Source organism: Vipera ursinii, assembly GCF_947247035.1.
Source record: "Vipera ursinii genome assembly, chromosome: 13".
NCBI lineage: Eukaryota > Metazoa > Chordata > Lepidosauria > Squamata > Viperidae > Vipera > Vipera ursinii.
In genome coordinates this window covers 19451842-19467493 of record NC_139526.1, presented here as the reverse complement: position 1 = coordinate 19467493, position 15652 = coordinate 19451842, and the positions used below count along the sequence as shown (strand labels likewise).

The window sequence follows — 15652 nt, the reverse complement described above, 5'->3', positions numbered from 1 at the left end:
CATCTGACCTGCGCTGGCCAGCTAGAAGGTCTCTCTCCCACCAGGGACCTCCTTCCTCATCTCTTCTCTGCTCCTTCTGCACATGGGAATCCCTCAATGCCCTCCAGACAAGACCAGCATTTCCGCAGTCAAGCCAGTTGGCTTCGCGCGTTTGACCTCCTTTCCGTTTCCCTCACTCAGGCTGGAAGATGAAATGAGCCAGAAGAACAACGCAGTGAAAAAGATCCGGGAGTTGGAAGCTCACATCTCGGACCTGCAGGAGGACCTGGACTCCGAGCGGGCTGCACGTCACAAAGCCGAGAAGCAGAAGCGGGACCTCGGGGAGGAGCTGGAGGCGCTCAAGACGGAGCTGGAGGACACTTTGGACAGCACCGCCACCCAGCAGGAGCTCAGGTGGGGCCAGAGGGCCAGGGGTCCAGGGGATGGCACAATCCAGGGTGAGCTGCAAGGAAGCAGACCTCCGATGGGGAGGCGGGAACGCTCAGGGAAGGACAGAGGAAGGAGGTGCCTCGGCTGCACCCCGCTTCATGGTTCTTTGTGTTGGGGCTCAGAGCGAAGAGGGAGCAGGAGGTGACGGTCCTGAAGCGAGCGCTGGACGAGGAGACGCGAGCCCACGAGGCCCAGGTGCAGGAGATGCGCCAGAAGCACGCCCAGGCCGTGGAAGAGCTGGCCGAGCAGCTGGAGCAGTTCAAGCGGGTAACTCCAGCTGGGAGGAAGGGGAAGAGGCGCCCTGCCCACGCCAGCCCGTCCTCCTGCCCGGCTGAGTGTCCTTGATGCTTTCAGGCCAAGGCTAACCTGGACAAAACCAAGCAGATGCTGGAGAAGGGAAATGCGGACCTGAGCAACGAGATCCGGTCGCTCAATCAGGCCAAGCAGGAGGTGGAATACAAGAAGAAGAAGCTGGAGGTGCAGCTGCAGGAGCTGCAGTCCAAGTTTGCCGATGGGGAGCGAGTCCGGACGGAGCTCAACGAAAAAGTCCATAAACTGCAGGTAATTCAGAAGGGAAGGATCCTTCCCCACCTTGACAAAAACAGCCGGCTGGGGAAGGCCCCGCACCCCTGACCAGCTGCTGAGCCTTCCTTGTCCATGGCTGGCAGAAAGCAGAGCGGGGGTTCCATGGTGCTGTGCCTTCCGTGGGGGTAACTCCGAAGGGAGTCCTGTTCAGCCAAGACCCCACACAACATCTTTGCTCCTCTTTCCTGTTTGGGCCGCTCCTTCTACACTGCAGGTGGGGGCTGCTTGGCGCGCCTTCGCTGCTGGGTGCACAACAGGTCAACACGGTGGTAGAGCTCACAGAGGTGTGAGAAACGTGGTCTTTTCTCCATCTCCAGCAGTAAAATTTGATCCGTCCGTGCTGTTCTTTTTTGCTTTGGGGGGCTATTTTACCTTATTCTCAGTTGCTTCTTCTTTTGAGTTTCTGTTTTCTAGAAACACCAGATAGCAATGCTGGAAATTAAACACAAGGTAGATCAATGCTCCCGATGCTCTTTCCTTTTCTAGGCAGAGGCTGAAAACATGTCGGTTCTGCTGAACGAAGCCGAGGGCAAGAGCATCAAACTGACCAAGGATGTGGTGACTCTGAGCTCCCAGCTGCAAGACACGCAAGTAGGTGTTTTGTGGGCTCCAGTTTGGAGACAGCTGAGGTGGTTCTTTGGGAAGGAGTTCGCCAAGAGCTGTTCCACTGTCTAGGAGCTGCTGCAGGAGGAAACTCGGCAGAAGCTCAACCTGTCCACCAAGCTTCGGCAAACGGAGGACGAGAAGAACGGCCTGCAGGAACAGCTGGAGGAAGAGGTGGAAGCAAAGCAGAATCTGGAGAGGCAGATTTCAACATTAAACGTGCAGGTATGAACAGTTATGACTATGTGTGTTTATTCCTTGCCCAACTCTTGTAAGGTTGGTTGAGTTTTATTGCTGTTTTAGACCCACAGCAAGTGGTCATTGAACCCAACTCTACATCAAGCAAGGTTACATAGTCAACAGTGATGGGTTAAATGGAATTTTCCTCCAATGGGATTTTCCCATGTATTTTACCAGGAAACATAGATAGGGCAGCCTAGATAAGTCAATGTCTTCCCAAGCACTCTGAATTTGTTGGCGATGTCCATTTTGCTCTATGAGTTCATAGTGATGTAACCCTAACTTAAGTCTTCCTTGGGTCATGCCATCTGGCTGTCTGCTTGGGGCATTCAAAAGCCCATTAGTGTTCCAAGGGGTCATTCCATGGCATTTTGTTGTGATGGCCCAAGAGAAGAGGCAAAATGGTGGTGGTAGCCCATCTGCTGTGGAATGACAGACCCTCCCCTGCAGCCTTTAAAGATGGGGGCTGCCCTGTTGAGCAGACTCAAGGAGCCCTCCTGTCTCTGTCCCTGAATCTCGCCTGCAGCTCTCTGACTCCAAGAGGAAGATGCAAGAGTATCTTGGCACCATTGAAGCCATGGAGGAAAGCAAGAAGAGGCTCCAGAAGGAAGTAGAGGGCCTCAGCCAGCAGTTTGAGGAAAAAGCTGCTTCATACGACAAACTGGAAAAAACCAAGAACCGGCTTCAGCAGGAGCTGGACGACCTCGTGGTTGACCTGGATAACCAGCGTCAGATGGTTTCTAACCTGGAGAAGAAGCAGAAGAAGTTTGACCAGGTGAGAATTGAACTCTTTGATCTAGTATCTACTATCAAGCTACGTTCTACTGCACCTGGAAATTCCATTGATGCAATAGTTAATGTATGTTTTACTACATTAATACATGAATAATTAAAGTTTTTAGAAAATTAATTCAGTATATCCATCAACCTAGTTTTAGAAATGTTAATATTCTTCTATCCAGTCCCCTGAATTTTGTAGGCAGGTAAAGAAAAGTAGACAGGGATTGTTCACTGAGCGTGGCACTATGGCTTCATTCAGGTGACCCCCGACACCTTCTCTGCCTTCCTAGATGCTTGCTGAGGAGAAGAACATCTCCTCCAAATATGCTGAGGAACGGGACCGAGCAGAGGCTGACGCCAGAGAAAAGGAGACGAAAGCGCTTTCACTGGCCCGGGCTCTGGAGGAGGCCCTGGAAGCCAAGGAGGAGCTGGAGAGGACCAACAAATTGCTGAGAGCAGAGATGGAAGACCTCGTGAGCTCCAAGGATGATGTTGGCAAGAATGTAAGTTCCTCCTCCTCCTCCTCCTCCTCCTCCTCCTCCTCCTCCTCCTCCTCCTTTCTCACACTCTCTTCTCTGGGAAGGTCCATGACCTGGAGAAGTCCAAACGGGCCCTGGAGCAGCAGATGGAAGAAATGAAGACTCAGCTGGAGGAGCTAGAAGATGAGCTGCAGGCCACCGAGGATGCCAAGCTGAGGCTGGAGGTCAACATGCAGGCGCTGAAGGGGCAGTTTGAGAGGGACTTGCAAGCCCGGGATGAGCAGAACGAAGAGAAGCGCCGGCAGTTGCAGAAGCAGGTACGGGAGCCCCCGTTTCTCCTTGTGAGCATCCATTCCATGCCAGGGAGAAGGCAAGGGACCCTTTCCTGAAGGGGCATTCTCCATTGAGAGCTGTGAGAGTTAGAAGGGTGAGCACTGGTGGGTTTGGGTACAGCTGCAAACTCCGTGCTGTGTTGCGTCACACACACACCCGGTCTCTCCCCCCTCTTCACCAGCTCCATGAGTTGGAGGTAGAACTGGAAGACGAGCGCAAGCAGCGGGGCCTGGCAGCGGCTGCCAAGAAGAAGCTGGAGGTGGACCTCAAAGACCTGGAAGGGCAGCTGGACTCCGCCAACAAGGGCCGTGAGGAAGCCATCAAGCAGCTGCGGAAATTGCAGGTTGGGCGGACCACTCAGCCCCTCTGGAGCAGCCCCCTCTTCCCCGGGGGTGGCTCCAGGTGCATTTGGGGGACAGCCCCCGTGCTGCCCTACTGGTCCCAGAAGATGGGACTGTCTGCGGAAGGAGGGGGTTCCTTGGGCAATACACGAGCGAGCCCCGAGTCAGGGAGGGGGCAGGAGGAAGGCCTGACCCTCTGACCTACCCCCAGGCCCAGATGAAGGACTTCCAGCGGGAGCTGGATGATGCCCGGGCTGCCCGGGAGGAGGTCTTTGCCACCGCCCGGGAGAACGAGAAGAAGGCGAAGAACCTGGAGGCAGAGCTGATGCAGCTGCAAGAGGTGAGCTGGTGGGAGGCTGGAAAGGCCGGGAGCACCGTGGAAACCCACTGCCCAGGATGTGTGTGTGTGTGTGTGTGTGGTCTGCTTTCAGCCATAGAAGTCACACCGGCCACCCTCCCCACAGGGCAGTTCTGGGGAAGAGGGTTGAGGAGGGGGAGCTGCGTAGACCACTCCCAATCCCAGGAGAAAAGCAGGACTGGAATCTGGCCCAAGTGGAGAGTCCTATCAAATTGAGCCCCTCGAGAGGAGTTGAATGACAGCCCCCGATTCTGAAAGTGGGGTCCCGGGCCTGGGATGTTCAGGAGCCTCTTCCTCGGCAGGACTTGGCTGCTGCAGAGCGGGCTCGGAAGCAGGCCGACCAGGAGAAGGAGGACCTGGCGGAGGAGCTGGCCAGCTCTGCCTCAGGGAGGTAAGCAGCCCAACGCCCTCACGGGGCCAGAACGGATGGCCTGGCAGCACCCCTGGCCGGGGCTGGAGAGCCACTCGGATAAGCTGCCCAGCACTGGACATGGGACCTGGAGGGGGTGGCAGATGGTGGATCTCAGCTGGTGACCCCTTGCGATGTCCCCAACTGCCCCCCAGGATCAGCCTCCAGGATGAGAAGCGCCGCTTGGAGGCCCGAATCTCCCAGCTGGAGGAGGAGCTGGAGGAGGAGCAGGGCAACATGGAGGCCATGAGCGACCGCTTCCGCAAGGCGGTGCAGCAGGTAAGACCCCTCCCTGGGAGGGGCTGGGCAAGGGCGTGACTTGCTCTGTCCAGCCGCTCTGCGAATCTCCCCTTCCCCTCTTCAGTCAGAGCAGCTGAGCAATGAGCTGGCCACGGAGCGCGCCACCGCGCAGAAAAATGAGAGCGCCCGCCAGCAGCTGGAGCGGCAGAACAAGGAGCTGAGGTCCAAGCTGCAGGACATGGAGGGGGCCGTCAAGTCCAAGTTCAAGGCCACCATCTCGGCCCTGGAGGCCAAAATCAGCCAGCTGGACGAGCAACTGGAGCAGGAGTCCAGGTACCCAAAGGGGGAAGCATGGGGGGGGGGGGGTTGCCCAGAGCAGGGCCTCCTCGTGTGAGCTGTTTGCAGTCTAGGTGTCCAGGTGTGCATCCAGCTGTTTGGCACCAAACCTCCAGGCCTGATCTTGGGGACCCTCCGAGGGGAATCTTGAGATGCCACCGCTAAACCATTCAGGCAGACCTGAAAATGGCTTTTTTTAAAAGCTTTTAACTTTCCTCAACATCTTTTAAACATTATATTCAGTTCCAGGTAAATAAAACCCATTTTTGTGAAAATACAAGCAGCCTATTTTTAAACAATAAACTCAGAAATATTTTTAAAAACAAGTCATTTTCCTTTGCCTCGCCCTGGATGCAATTCACAAGGCAGAGTCTCCTTCCACGAAAGAAACATGCCAGCAGACTGTCCTGCCTTTGTATTGGGCTGTGTTGTTGCTTTCAAGCCCTGGAGAGCTTCAAGTGGACTAGCCCCTTTGAGTGCCTTTCTGCCTCCCTAGAGAAAAGCAGACGGCGGCCAAGGCCCTGCGCCAGAAGGACAAGAAGCTGAAAGAGACTCTGCTGCAGGCGGAGGATGAGAGGAAGCAGGCCGAGCAGTACAAGGACCAGGTGGGTGCCCGGCGGTGGGGAATGCTGCGGCAGAACCTTCCATCGTCCCCTGCCGGAAACACCGGGGCTGCTTTCGGTCCCCTGGGGCTGGCTCTGAAGCCCCTGCTGGCCTCTCCCCCAGGCAGACAAGGCCAGTGCCCGGGTGAAGCAGCTGAAGCGGCAGCTGGAGGAGGCGGAGGAGGAGGCCCAGCGCATCAATGCCAGCCGCAGGAAGCTGCAGCGGGAGCTGGACGAGGCCACGGAGAGCAACGAGGCCTTGGGGCGGGAGATGGTGGCCCTGAAGAGCAAGCTCAGGTGAGGCCCCGCGCCTCCCGCCTGGCTGGCTTCCCGCAGACATTGCCCGCTCCTCCCCAGAGGCCTTTGCCCATTCCCACCCATGGCCCGAGCCAAGGGATTGGCTGGTACCCTTGGCCTCACTTGGAGGGTGCAGGCAGGACTGCGCAGGGCCCAAGAATAGGACGGCGGTGCCTTCTCCAGGGCCCCGGTCCCCCCTACCAGGTGCTGCCGGCTGGGGCTGATGTGGTGGACCCTTCTCTCTTTCAGAGGGAACCCAGAAGCTCCGCAGTGACTCGGCAGGTACCAGGCCTTCACCTTTGCAGCCTGCTTGTGATTGCAAAACCCCAACCTGCCTTTGGGTCCCTCAGAAATCCAAGCGAGCCTCCTGCAAACTCTGAAGGCTTGGATATCTCGTGGGTAGCGGCTTCTTCTGAGAGACAACCGTGACAGAGTTTGCGCTGCATGCCCCTTGCTCCTGACCAGAGGCTGCTGCGCACCTCTATTCTAGTCACTCCCCCACAACTGAGCTTCGCCAACACATCCCTCCTCCCCCTCCTTTTAAAATCAAATCGTGTCCATGACTTGCACAAACACCATTTCACAGAGCTCTGCAGCGCATACAAGGAGCCGGCTCATGAGCACAATCCTTTAAGCCAGGGGTCTCCAAACTCAGCACAACTTCCAGAATTCCCAAGAATTCCCCAGTCTCCAAGTTTTAAATTGTCAAATTTGGAGACCGCTGCTTTAAGCAGCCACAGCTTCTTCCTTCTGATGCATGTAGCTACTTTGGGGGAAAACCCAGCTGCTTTCATGAGCAAATGAGCAGTGCTGAGGCCCAAAGCACTTGCCCCAGTTGCTTCTGAAGCAAGAGCACCCCGATATGTGGGGCAGCTGCCCCCACGCAGCCAGGCAAGCCGCCTCCAGGAGCAGGCCATGCCCCCTCGCTACCTTCTTTGTCATGCAAAAGCAGATGCCTCGACTGGCTCCCTTGTGGCCCCACACAGTGGGCAGCTGTGTTCCAAAGACCCATCTTGGGCTGGGAATTCATGCATCACCCCCCAACTCATAAAAACCTCTCTGGATCGGTTAAGCCACTTGCCTTCTGTGAGAGGTGTGGCTTCTCCTTGCAGCACTGGGCTTTGCTGCTGCCACTGAAGGTGGAGTGTGGGTGTGGGTGTGTGCGCGCACGCACTCACAAAGCCAAACTCCTGCCGCTGCATTTCACCCCTTTTCCACTGGCCCTTTCTGCACAGGAGCCGAGTGGTTAGAGCTGCCACCCTCCTTCCCACTGATCTGTTCCATGCACCGCAGAAAAGGCTGCCACTGACTCAGCTCCTGATGGAAGCGAGCCTCTGATGCAGGGAGAACATTGGGCCCCTTTTTTCGCCTACCTGAATTTGGGGGGAGGGAATGGAGGGAGAGGGCTAGAAAGCAGCCAGCAGGAAGCTTCAGCTGGCCGAAGGGAAGTCGGGCGATGCCCTATCAGCTCACAGAACTCTGGGGAGGGCACAGAGGGCAGGAAGGCATGTCAGGAGAGAAGACCGGGTCTGCCAGCAGCTCTTGGGCAGGCTGGCATCTCCGAGGCCCTCCTAGTCAGACATTCGGAAAGGATCTCTCTCCTCTGTGTAAAGAGGGCGCAGGTGGGCACCTTCTGCTCTTCAGCCTCCACCGGCTCCTAAGAAGCGGCAGTGCCCACTCTTTCTCACCAATCCTTTTTCCCAACTGCAGGCGTGGGAACGAGCCGGTGTCCTTCGCCCCCTCGCGCCGATCCGGCGGTGGTGGCAGCGGGGGCAGGCGGTCGGTCGAAAACGCCACCGAAGGCTCTGAGGAAGAGGGAGACCCCCGGGACGCAAATTTCAATGGAACCAAATCCAGCGACTAACCAGCCCCCCCCTCGCCACGCTTGCTCGTTTGACTGCTGCACCAGGAAAAGGGGGGGGCATAGTAGCCCTCTAGGCCGCTTTGCCTGTCCCAAAGCCACGTCTGCCCTGACCACAGCTGCCTTCGCTCCCCCGTAGACACTCTTAGCCACGCAACTGCCTTTCAGCACGGGAGATGCCCCTGCCTGGGTGACCAGTCCAGGGCCGCCCTCCCCAGAACTGCTCCGTACCCCTGGGAGAGAAAGCCCACTTGCCTTGCCCCTCCCCAACATTATTGTGCTTCCCAGCGGTTCCAGACTTCCAGAAGAGACCCCCAAATTTGCCAAAACCCACGTGCCTTTCTGAATCACTGCTTTGGGGTGGGGTGGGTGGGAGGGGAGGGAACAAACGAGAAAACGACTCTTCCTACTTGGGATGACCTTTGTGCTTAACACACACACACACAAACATTAATAAAGGTTGTTAAAAATCAGAATAACCCGAGCGCAAAGTGTGCCACAAAGCACCCCAGGGACAACTCACAAGCACCTCTCTCTTCAGGAAAAGGACTAGAAACTTACTGCCTTTTGAAACTTATGTTAGAGGAAATCTGCTTTTTCTGACAAGATTGCAAGGTATTTCCTTGCTGCCATCTCTCTCGTTTGGGTTCTAGCCAAGAAAATCAAAATGGAGTCAGAAGTACAGCAGTTTTGGATGACAAACTAGTTTAATAATCCAGCAACTCTACATCTCTTTCCCGGTGCATAAAAGGAAACCCCCGCCTGCCCCACCCCCAGAGAGAAACTTCCATGTTGGAATAGGAGCCTCAACAACAACGCTCCTCTGATGAACTTTTTATAAGCTGCCTTAATTAAAAGGCACCAGTTTAAACAGGGAAATGGACAGGATCAAGGCACCAGGACAGAATCTTCTAATTCTCCAGATGGGCTGGACTACAACTCCCATTGCCCAAGGCCTTGTTGGCTGAGGATGAGAGGAGCTTTTGTCCCAAACTTCTCGAGTACACCAGCTTGTGCTTTTTCTTATTTAGCAGATTTATATGCCGGACCCCGTTAACTCTCTGTACTCAGCAGCAGACGCACCACCTGATAACACGAGGCTGGCGTTGCTGAGCTTCCTAAGGCCCAAGCCACTTTTTCTAGCAAACGACCCCCAGGGGGTGTCAAAGAAAGCCCACTGGGGGGGCTCTTTAGGGGCTCAGAGGCACTTTGGGAGAGGCTCCTTCTTGGCCGAGGCAGTTGCAGCTTAGAAGACCAAAAGAGAGGCTCGTGGTGTCCAGAAATGCTGGCTTAGGCTTCACAACAGGACTCCCCCTGCCCACTCAAGGGCCTCTGGGGGCCCCATTGGAGGCAGGAAGGCAGCCAGGCCCGGGGGGGGGGCTCTACTCTCCCTGGAAAGGAAAGCAGACCCTCCCAGCTGGGCAAAGAAGAGCGGCCTCTGGCTCTCCTGCGAGGCTCTCGACGTAGCCCTGCTGGGACCCAAGACAGACTCTCTCTCTTCCTTCGGACACAGCCAGCTTTCCTCGCGGCTCTCCCGTTGAAGGCGAGTGGCCATGACCGGCTGCCAGAGAAGCGGGCTGGCTCCCAAGTCCCTCAGAAAAGCATCTGGGCTGCTGCCCTCTGTGCTGGAAGGCCCGCCGGCCCTGCAAGGTTGGACGGCCGCGTGCCTAAATCCAGTCGCTTGGCCAGCCTGTGGAATCAGAAGGGGTCACTGGCCTCGGAACCTGCCAGGGGGCTGACAGTGGGGGAGTCAAGCGAGGGAAGGCCCCGACTCACCGCAAACGAGGAAGAGGTTGGAGGGCGCCAGACGCTCCTGGGTCAGAAGAGCCGGTCCCGGGCAAGAAGTCGCCAACTCTCCTACCCCAGGAAGGCCAGTGCCCCTCTTGGGGCTCCCAGGACTCACACTCCCCACCCCAGTTTCCTATCAGCCAACCTGGCCCGCTCCAACTTAGGGAGAGCCACTCCCAGTTCCAGGCGAATCTGGAGGGCACGAGGTTGCAGACGGCCAGATCCCTGGGCAGCTTCCCTCCCTGCTCTCCCAGGAACCGTGCCGTTGGGCTTCTCCCTTGCCCACTCTGGGGCTTCCCCCAAGGCTTGCAGACGCCAGCCAGACTGACCTTGGGGCCCGATCCAGCAGGGCACTTACCAGCCGGGAGTGGTACATTTGAGCAAAGGGCCAAAGTCTTTAAATAAAAAGAATGCAGGAGAGATTTACTCCACCTGGGTAAAAGCTCTGGGGCAAAGCACGAGCTCTGCTAACATCGGGGGACAAATGTTTCATGAAGTGCCAACCCGGCTTTGCAGTCGTCGTCTCTCCTTTGCTCCGAGCTTCTTCTGCCACGGCCCTCCTCTCGCCTCACAATCTGGGTATGTTCCGAGCCAACAAAGGCAGCCCCTCCACTGGCACTGGGAACGCCCACTTTTCCATAAACAGGCTCAGAAAACTGTGCTTGCGAGGCATGGATGGTGCCCATTCAATTCCAGCACATCATCCAGAGGACTCAGAGCTGAGCGAGAGCCTCCACGGAGCCCTCTCCGGGGTGAAGGTCTCCGCCTTTAGAGCAACACCGACACGTGATGTCTGCAGTTTCCCCCCACCCACCGCCGCAGGGAGGAGGGTTTCCTGTAGACTCACCCCTGGGGCACGTGGGGGCCGCTCAGACGCCTCTCATACGCGTCCCTGCCCGTGTAGGGAGGGGGTGGCGCTGGGCTTCTGTACGGGGTCTGGTCATAGACGAAGTTTCGGCAGGAGGCCAGCTTGGATTCCAGCACCTACGAGCAAAGACCGTGGCTGGGTCAGCCCTGGGGAACTCGGGCGTGGATCCCACTGTTGGACTAGGGATGGAGGGCAAATCTAGCTTTTCCACTCGTTCCTCTCAAATGCCCCAAGACTCACCCCGACTTTCCGCAGGAGGTCCCCCACAATGTTCAGTGCTGATATCCGTGCGGCAGGCGTAAGCGGCGTTCCACTGGATCCATTCTCAAAACCTTGGTTAAAAAAGATGCTTTATTTGCAAAGTGAACGCTGCGTGGATTTTAAAGCTTTTCAGATATCTTCTTCCTGAACTGATTTTGTAATAGGACTTGAGGCTTTTCTATCCAGGCCATCAGTGATTCCAGCCACCTTCCCCACTGGGAGAAAGACACTGGGCATACTGGGGCCTGATGTGCAGCCACTTCTTCCTCAACAGGGGGCGCCATTGCTTCACAGACTACTGGGCAAGTGAAAAGAAAATGTGTGTGTGTGTGTGTGTATGAGAGAGAGGAGGGGAGGGAGGGAGAGAGAGGGAGATCTGTTCACCTCTTCTGAAGGCTCCTGGGGTACTAAATCCATTGCTGGGCCCCTGGGGGACTGCAGCGGTTGATGGCCTGGGGGAGGCGCCTCGCATGGCTGTGTCCATCCGTCCGGCTTCCGAGGAGCCCTCCACTGAGGCCTTCGGTTTCTCCTGCTTCTGCTGCACGGCCAGCTCTTGGCGCAAATCTAGGGGCCGAGAGCAGCTCAAGGGTGAGATGGCCCTGCCCTTCCTGCCTCTCTGGGCCAAGGCACCCCAAAGGGCTCCGAAGCGCACAGAGCTGGCCAGGGAAGAGCGTGCGCGGATTCAGGAGGGAAAGGCTCTCTGTCGGCTGGGTCCCGAGGCCCGCTTCTGCCACCGGCAGTCCCAGGGGGCTGCCTGCCTTGCTCCTCTTCCCTCTCCGACATTTCTTCTTTAATGCTGTGCCGCAACCCCGGGGCTCCTTCAAGCGAAGCAGAGAGGGGCTGGGGAAGGCCCACAGTGTGGAACGGAGTGCTGCCCACCTCTGGCTTCGTCCTTCAGCCGCTGCACTGACTCCAGGAGGCTCTCCTTCTCGTCCAGCTCGCTCTCCAGGAAGGCGTTGCGCTCGATGGCCTGGTTCAGCCGCTGCTCAAAGTCCTCCAGGGACATGATGGTGGCTCTGCACGGAGCCCGGGCACAGCGTCAGCCAGGCATGGAGCTAGGGGAGCCTAGCCCGGAGGGTCCACGGGGAGGCTCCGGGGCTCCAAACCTCGCCCCCTCCACCCGGGGTACCTCTTGGCCCTCTCCAGGTCGTCGTTGCACTGCTCCAGTTCCCGGATGTACTTCTGCAGCTGGTCCCGGGCAGCCCTCGCCTGGTCCAGCTCCTCCTCCAGGGCCGAGATCTGCCGGTCCCCGTCGGCGTGTTGGCTGGCAATCTTCTCCTAGCCCCAAACAATCATGCAGAAGAAATGCCACTCACACAGCCCTGCTGCCCAGGCTGGGTGTGCACTGCGCTAGATGGCCTTTGCCCCCCCCCCGCACCCTTGTGTGGCTGCCCCCCCAAATAGGGCTCTGAACGCCAACGCTGCCCTGGAGAGGCAGGCCCCTGCCTCGGCTCGGGTCTCTGCCACCACCCAGTGCTGCATGCCAGCACAGCTGCCTGGCAGCTTCAATGGGCCTCTGTTCCAGCACTGCTATGGGGGGCAGCAGGGGGGGGCATGGATGAATGACCCAATTGTCAAAATGGCTTTCCCTGTCCGAGAGCTGCTTCATCAGGTGACAGGCTGAGGATCACAACATTAAAAACAGGACCCCGAGCACTTGAGGGTCACCAGGGGTGGTGTCCCTTTTCCCTTCCCTTCATCTTTGCTGAGCCTCACATTATCTGCCCCCCTTCTTCCACCCTCCCCCCCAGAAACGGCCAATTTCCCCCTGGCCAAATTCTGCCAACATCCTGAGAGTGCAGAAAAGGCATGTTTAGATGCCCCTGAAAGGCCAGCATTGGCAAGGCCCAACCTGGATCCCCATTACCCACCCACCCTGTGTGACTGCATGGGTGACCTACATATAAACGCCCCTGGCTGAAAAATAAATCTCAGGCACACACCACCCCTGCAAGGCGGGCCCCCTGCCTCACCCAGTTCGCTTGTCAGGTAGCCCTGCAGCCGTCCTTCCCTGGTCTGCCCACCCACGACCGAGTTCCTCTCCTCCAGCTGCTCCCCTCGCCCAATAGAAACTCAGGACCTCAAAAAAGATGCCCCCCCCCCATGGCCAGGATGGCCTTTGAAGGACCGACCCAAATCGGCTCCAGCCCCTCTCATAGGTGATGCAGCTCTCCTCCTCGACTGCCAGGGGGGCCTGGCACCCCGGAGCGAGCCTGACCCCCTCCTCACCTTGACCGTCTCCACCTCCATCTGCAGCCGGACGTTCTCCGAGAGGAGGTCCCGGTTTCGAGTCTCCAGCTGCTGCAGCTGCATCTCCAGCTCGGCTTCGTACTCACGGCTGCCCTCTTGGAACTCGCGCAGCTCCTCCTGGGCGCTCTCCACACTGGAGGCAAAGCGGGCAGGAGGCTGACCCCGGCCCAGGAACCCGGCAGGTCCCTCCCCACGCCTGCCAAAGGCTGAAAACTGCTGCTGCTCAGTGGCCGAGAAGCCGGAGGGGGAGGCTTACCACTGCTTGTATTTGCTGGAGAGCTCCTTCCAGTAGTCGAGCTCCCCCCCTGCGGAATCGAAGGGGCTCCTTCCGGGGTCAGCCATGGTAGAAGCCGTCTGGCATGGTCTTCCTGCGAGGTGGGGGGAGAGAGTCGGGGGCGGGTGGATTGCAGAGCCCACCACACGTCTGAGCGGAGCAGCCCCGCAGGATGATCTCCCTCCCAGGCCCCAAAACAGCGTCGAAGTTCACTCCAGAACTCTACATATGCTCAGGAGACCTTTCCTCTTTCTGGTGTTGGAAGGAGAGACCCCGCCAAGAACAAACTTCGGGGAGACGGCTTGACACAGGGAGACCGAAAGAGGCCGCAGATGCCCAACGCCAGAGGCCTAGAGACGCCCACCCATTTCCTTACAAAATGGCAGACACACCTCTATCTGCAACCCCAGCGGGTCCCTGAGCCCCTGGCGCTGGGCAGGGGAAAGCTCCGAGCATCTTCTGTGAATTAACCACAGATGGAGTTTCTAACCAGGCACTGAAAGTCACGCACAAATTGCCTGGAATTTTCACTTGGGTTGTTTTTTGCTACTCAGCTGCCTCAAAAATGATCTTCTTCATTTCTGAATTGTTTTACATAAAGATATGCTTTTAAAGAAAAATAAAGACACTCAGAGAAAGCAGGCCAGAGTGGAACTTTGGAAAGAAGAAACACATTTGGGATTGTGGTTGGTCTGAGCGCTCACGATCTTGCCAAGTTAAAAGGCGCATTGAATAAATCTCTGGCCACTCCTGGCGCAACTGCTGGGACGCCATAAACAGAGCTGGAGGGAGCCGGGCTGGAGGAGACTTGGCTGGGCTGGGGCCAAAGGGGGCAAGTGAGGCGAGAGAGCTGGGCGCAGACCGCTCTGGCCTGCTTTCTCCGCTGCCCTGAGAGAGGCCGAGGGATCGGATCCTGGGGGCCGCTTTGCAAGCTGAGCTGTTATGCCAGGAGGCTCAGAGGAGGCCCCAGAGCCGGGCCTTCGAACTGGGAAGGAGTGAGGCTGCACAGGGCTGGACTGGACGGCAAGGCTCCCCTGAGGCTCCCCCAGGTCTCTGCCCATCTTTTGGGCGTGGCTCTGAAGGGAGGTCCAGGGGTCTCTGGCCAAGGAGGAAAGGCCCCCGCAGGAGGGGCCCTTCACGCCTGAAACTGGCTGGAGAAACAGAGGCGCCAGGAGCCAGAAGAGCCCATCAGGACCTGGAGGGCCGAGGGAGCCCAAGGCAACCTCACAGCCCTCCTTGGCACTGCTCTAAGCCAGTCCCCCCCCCCGCCATTCCTTCCCCAAACGGCCACAGGGGAGGGGGTCAATGCTCTCACCGGAAGAGCTTCCACCAGCTGCTTCAAACGGGGCGGTGGGCAGTAAGTTGCAAAGCGCTGCCAAGCAGTGGGGGGGGGGCTAGACCCAAAGGAGGTTCCACGAAAGTGAGGTGACTTCCCCAAACGCTGCTTACTCTCGCCCCGCCTGGTGCCAGAAGCCAGGACATCTGGCAGACCCGGGTGGCTTTCGCGGGTCACTTTCCCACCGGCTCCCCAAGCTGCGCCGGGGCTGGCCGTGGCTTGGCCCCGTCTGCAAGGGCTCGGGGGGGGGAGGAGCACAGCAGAAGAGCCCCCCCGGGCAGGCTGGGTTCGGAGTGCCCTCCTCGCTCTCGGGCACACGACCGACCCCGCGACACGGAGTTTACCTCTCCGGCTAAGGGGCCACGGCGAGCTCCCCTGAAATGCGACCCTCTCTGCCTCTCAAGCCCCCCCCGGGACAGCGGGAAGGCCGGCCGGGAGACCCTCCTCATGCACGGCGAGGGGCGGCTGGCTCGCTCGCTCGCTCGGGGATCTTGTCGCCTCCCGGCCCCGAAGCTTCCCCCCCCACGCCCCCCCGTCTCTTCGCCCGCCGCCGCTCACCCTGCCCGCCGCCGGGAGGAGACGCCGCCGCCGCCCGCTCAACTGGCAACTCTCGGCCGGTCCGAAACAACACAGGCAGCCTCTGCGCGGCCTCCCATTGGCTGCCGGTCACGCGACTCTGCCGCGCTCCTCCAATCGGCGCGGGCCGACGGAACGTTGAAACTTTTGTATCTTTTCTGCCTCTCGCTCCCTTTTTTCTTCAATGGGGCAGGCGCGCGCGCGGCGGGCGGGGGAAGAGTTGTCGCGAGCAGCCGGCCACAGCCGCGCTTCCCTCCCGACCCGGGAATGGCAGCCAGCCCCGCGGGTCCCCTCCCACCAGCCGCTGACCCCGACGCTCTGTCCCCCAGCCAGCTTTTGGCCCCGCACGACCAGATTGATAGGATTTGTAGTGGCCCGATGCCTGCGGAGGATGCCCAGACAAATT

At 58.4% G+C, this 15652-nt stretch overlaps 2 protein-coding genes across 3 annotated transcripts in view; one reads left to right on the top strand and one right to left on the bottom strand.

Moving 5' to 3' along the window:
- Positions 1-8337, top strand: part of LOC310646202 (myosin-11) — a 29172-nt gene extending 20835 nt beyond the window's left edge. Inside the window, exons 25-40 of the mRNA XM_083372462.1 lie at positions 45-393; positions 552-696; positions 784-990; positions 1501-1605; positions 1690-1842; positions 2384-2632; positions 2928-3140; positions 3221-3433; positions 3631-3792; positions 4002-4130; positions 4451-4539; positions 4713-4836; positions 4922-5130; positions 5630-5738; positions 5860-6032; positions 7743-8337. Of these exons, the coding sequence (XP_083228588.1) occupies positions 45-393; positions 552-696; positions 784-990; positions 1501-1605; positions 1690-1842; positions 2384-2632; positions 2928-3140; positions 3221-3433; positions 3631-3792; positions 4002-4130; positions 4451-4539; positions 4713-4836; positions 4922-5130; positions 5630-5738; positions 5860-6032; positions 7743-7896 (2783 nt within the window). The 3' untranslated portion in view covers positions 7897-8337. The remainder of the gene's footprint in view (positions 1-44; positions 394-551; positions 697-783; positions 991-1500; positions 1606-1689; positions 1843-2383; positions 2633-2927; positions 3141-3220; positions 3434-3630; positions 3793-4001; positions 4131-4450; positions 4540-4712; positions 4837-4921; positions 5131-5629; positions 5739-5859; positions 6033-7742) is intronic.
- A 380-nt stretch (positions 8338-8717) lies between these two features.
- On the bottom strand, positions 8718-15290 carry NDE1 (nudE neurodevelopment protein 1). 2 transcript variants are annotated; one of them, XM_083372601.1, is made up of 9 exons: positions 15229-15290; positions 13317-13428; positions 13040-13193; positions 11940-12088; positions 11690-11826; positions 11195-11374; positions 10790-10881; positions 10529-10665; positions 8718-9583 (listed from the first exon to the last, which is right to left on the bottom strand). In XM_083372601.1, exons 2-9 carry the CDS (start codon positions 13400-13402, stop codon positions 9487-9489), a joined length of 1032 nt encoding a protein of 343 aa, XP_083228727.1. In that variant the 5' UTR covers positions 13403-13428; positions 15229-15290; the 3' UTR covers positions 8718-9486. The 2 variants fall into 2 exon arrangements, with proteins under 2 accessions (XP_083228727.1, XP_083228728.1); XM_083372602.1 differs by lacking the exon at positions 15229-15290 and adding an exon at positions 14650-15209.
- Between the last annotated feature and the right edge of the window lie 362 nt (positions 15291-15652).